Source organism: Oryctolagus cuniculus, chromosome 7, assembly GCF_964237555.1.
Source record: "Oryctolagus cuniculus chromosome 7, mOryCun1.1, whole genome shotgun sequence".
In the NCBI taxonomy this organism is placed as follows: Eukaryota; Metazoa; Chordata; class Mammalia; order Lagomorpha; family Leporidae; genus Oryctolagus; species Oryctolagus cuniculus.
The window spans coordinates 45,268,500-45,272,226 of NC_091438.1; the positions used below are offsets into that span (position 1 = coordinate 45,268,500).

A 3,727-nucleotide genomic window follows, 5' to 3' on the forward strand; every position below is an offset into this window, starting at 1 on the left:
AAGAGTGAAGTTAAAAGCAGTTTAATGGAGGAAATGTAGGGAGCATTTCTTCTCATCCAGAATCCCCCTTCAGATGAATCCCGAGCAGCTGAAGACCAGCAAAACCACTAAGAATTTCTTATTCTAGAGGCTCAGAGAACTTCAGAGTGTGCAAAGGAATGATTCAGAGTACCTATCTTTATGGTACAAATAAGAGAGAGAATGTTCCCATCAGTAAACATTCTGATTACAAGATATAGAGACAGTTGAAGCATGGAGAAGATGGGAAGAGGTGTGCAGCATCTGGTGGTCGGTTCCTCAGGGACAAGGATGTCATCACATTACTTCTGTGCGGTCTTCTGCTGAGACAGGCCTGGAGTGACTATGGAGGGAGATGACTCTTGAACCTTCAAGTGGCCAGGCTGAGGAACCACGGAGTAGCCCGACCCAGGGACACTGGTGCATCCTGACTCAGGGACCTTGGTGTAGCCAGGCTGAGGAATCACGGAGTAGCCTGACCCAGGGACACTGGTGCATCCTGATTCAGGGACCTTGGTGTAGCCAGGCTGAGGAACCACGGAATAGCCTGACCCAGGGACACTGGTGCATCCTGACTCAGGGACCTTGGTGTAGCCAGGCTGAGGAACCACGGAGTAGCCTGACCCAGGGACACTGGTGCATCCTGACTCAGGGACCTTGGTGTAGCCTTGGTCAGGGACCTTGGTGTAGCCAGGCTGAGGAACCACGGAGTAGCCTGACCCAGGGACACTGGTGTTGCCAGACTGAGAGACCTTTGTGTATCCTTGCTCAGGGACCTTAGTGCAGCCAGAGTCAGGGATCTTGGTGTAGCCAGTGTCTGGAACCTTGATGGAGCCTTGCTCAGGGATCTTGACATAGCCTTGCTCTGCAATGTTGGTGTTCCCGGGACTTGGAACATTTGGGTAGCATGGGTCCTTGGTTATGGGAACAAAGGTATCTTGAGGTGGAGGCTGGCAGGGTTGTTTCACCTGGTGCTGTTGAGGCTGAGGGGGTGGGGTAAAGGGTTGCTTCTGCTGGTAGGAACTCATGCTGCAAAGGATGCAGGACCTAGAGAAAGAAAAGTTGATTCAGTGCTTTAATGAATTGAAAATGAAGCCAAACACAGTGCCAGGTAAATCTGACTTTGTATCCCTTGAGAAGAGAAGTGAGAGCCTCTCATCTTTTGATTTCCTGAATTTGGTACCTAAGAAAATTTTGATAATCTCTGTGTACTTTCAAGAGAGGAAACTTAAAATTGATTTGTTCTGTTGCATGGGAATATGGTCCCTTTAAGTGTTTCCTTTTTTCCTGGTGAACCTAAAAGTCTGCATTAGCAAGAGAGCCTGAGAGCAGTTTCCCGGAATTGATGAGAGGTCCCAGGTTTGTAATAATTTGGAAAGGCTATGTAGTCAGTAGCCTGTAGCTTCTCTACTTACGTCCACCAAATGGAGGGCTGTAGTTCCCAAAGGAAGCTCCGTACATATCCCTGTGAGCCCCACATGACCCACCTCTGAGCCCTTGAGCACACTGCATCCTCTGCACACGCTTTGTAGGAAGGTTTTCTATATCAGTGCTTTTCCACACATGACCACCCAACATGGCTTTCCTTCCAGGTTCCAAGTCACTGTCCTCACCTGGCCATACCACATGTCACTCTCTGTGACCTCTCCACCAACAACACTTCACGCTACTTCTTTGGAAAGTTGCGACCAAGGATCCCATCCTGTGATGGGTCGCAGGTTCATGGAGTAGGGAAGAATTTAACTTTTGAACACACAAACTGTCAAATGCAGAGTTTTGATACCGAAAATCATCCACGAAATTAGAGGGGGAAATCAAAATACCAGGAAAAGTGCCCTGGATGTGGTGGGCAGTGCATAACCTCTTGTTAAACTCAACCATGTTCTTTGAAGAATAAATAACTCTCCTGTTTTGCTCTGCAGTCCTGTAGCTATAATTTGAGTTGGAAGCAACAAAGATCTACCTTATTACCTTAAGTACAAATGGCAATTGCACTTGAATATGTCATTAGAAGTCAAGAAGTCCCAACTAAACCAAACCACTATGGCAAGAATATTGAGAAGTTTCAGGTGGGAAGTCTTACCTCAGAAGTGTGAGCGCCTCGGCTTCTCAGCTCTGGTGAGGCGGCTCTGGCCTGCTGGACTTTTATACAGAGAATGAGCCCTGCCTTAAAGAATAGGGATTTGGGGGGACTGTTCTGACTAATTCCAGGTGTTTCTGTGCTCTGGCTTACTATTTTCACATGCTTGCTGTCCAGCAATGATGTCACCTGGGCTTGTCCTCGCTGTCCGCCCTTGTGGGGTCATCAATATGGGTGACAGGCTTCTAGGGTGGCAAAGGATTAAAATCACGAGGAAGTTTCCAGACTAATGGGACAAGAAAGAGTCATGGCTCCTGACCCAGGTCTTAATCTTTAGCCTAAATTCGTCCTACTGGGTCTCTTATATTTGAAGCAAATGTGAAGATAACAGTAGGTATTTCTGGCTCTTCTGGGTGATCATGGGGAAGGTGGCAATAAGTGAATCGTCCATTTATCACTGGACCTGGACCTAGGGGTGGAGATGAAAGGCCAGAGCACCTGCTTTGGAAATGACTTGTCTCTCTGGAGGAAACCTTAAGGTGCCACACTGACCAGGCCTGGTAGATGTCACTGGGATGGACAGTCAGGATTGACTGGATCTGTCTGACACAGTGGCACAGCCTGAACGGTGTCTGTCATCTCTGGAGGGTCACAGGAAGACGAGAGCTCTGATTCCTGACTTTGTGCATCAGCCATTACGGAACGAGCCTGAGGTCTCCAGTGCAGAGCTGCCCTCTGTGTGTAACCGCCTGCGCCTGGAGTGACTATGGCCCTTTGAAAATATCAGCATCCTTGAAACTGAGGTACATAGGTTGCTCTTCCCTTCCCACTGCTCTTTGCTGTCTCCAAGGACCTGTTACCCCAGGATTAGTACCACCATCAGCCCCATTCCCCTGTTTCCCAAAGTCCGTAGCTGTTGATTCTCACACAGTGCCTGGCTCAGTCAATGGGCAATGGTTGTTTTTCTGAACAGATAAGTGAGTTCTCGAAGGAAGGAAGGAAGGATAAAAGAGGTGAAGGGAGAAAAAGGGAGTGGTGAGGGGTGGAATGAAGGGAGGAAGGGAGGAGAGTTCTGTAAAGCAGCTTCTTGAAAATGATTCACTGTCTTATGACAGGTTTCTGGTATGCATCGAGAAGGAGTGGAAGCTTCCACCGCCTTCCCCACCCATTGCCTTCCCTCTGCTAGCATTTGATCTGCTGTCTCCTTCCAGGGTGGTGCCAAGGCCACCACCGTGCCTAAGCTCCAGTCTTTGGTGTCACAGTAGCTCTCATTCAGGGTTGAGTGCAGGTTCATCTCCTCCACAAAACCACCCTCCAGGATGCTCCACAGAGGGAGGCCTGGACAGATCCTGCTGCACCACCCGGGATTCTCATCACCAGAGGACTCTGCTTCCTGTCCCTCAGTCCTCCATCATGCTGTTTTCCTTAGAGGCCCCTGGATGACCCAAAACAGCTTGGAATGCGGGTTTTTCAGGTTCTCCCTTGATTCTTGACCTCAGTTCTAGACATTCCTGTCTCATTTCCTGTGTTGCTTCCTGCTGCCCTTCCCTAACTGGTGCCTCATTCACTCCAACAGAAACCTCCCTTCCATTAACTTCTTGGACTGAACTTTACACCAACCCTGTTATT

At 48.8% G+C, this 3,727-nt stretch overlaps 1 protein-coding gene across 1 annotated transcript; it reads right to left on the reverse strand.

Annotated features, from left to right (window-relative positions):
• Positions 1 to 245: 245 nt before the first annotated feature.
• On the reverse strand, positions 246 to 1,046 carry LOC100354877 (small proline-rich protein 3). Its single transcript, XM_017345560.3, has one exon. It carries the CDS (start codon positions 1,044 to 1,046, stop codon positions 321 to 323), a length of 726 nt encoding a protein of 241 aa, XP_017201049.2. The 3' UTR covers positions 246 to 320.
• Positions 1,047 to 3,727: the final 2,681 nt, after the last annotated feature.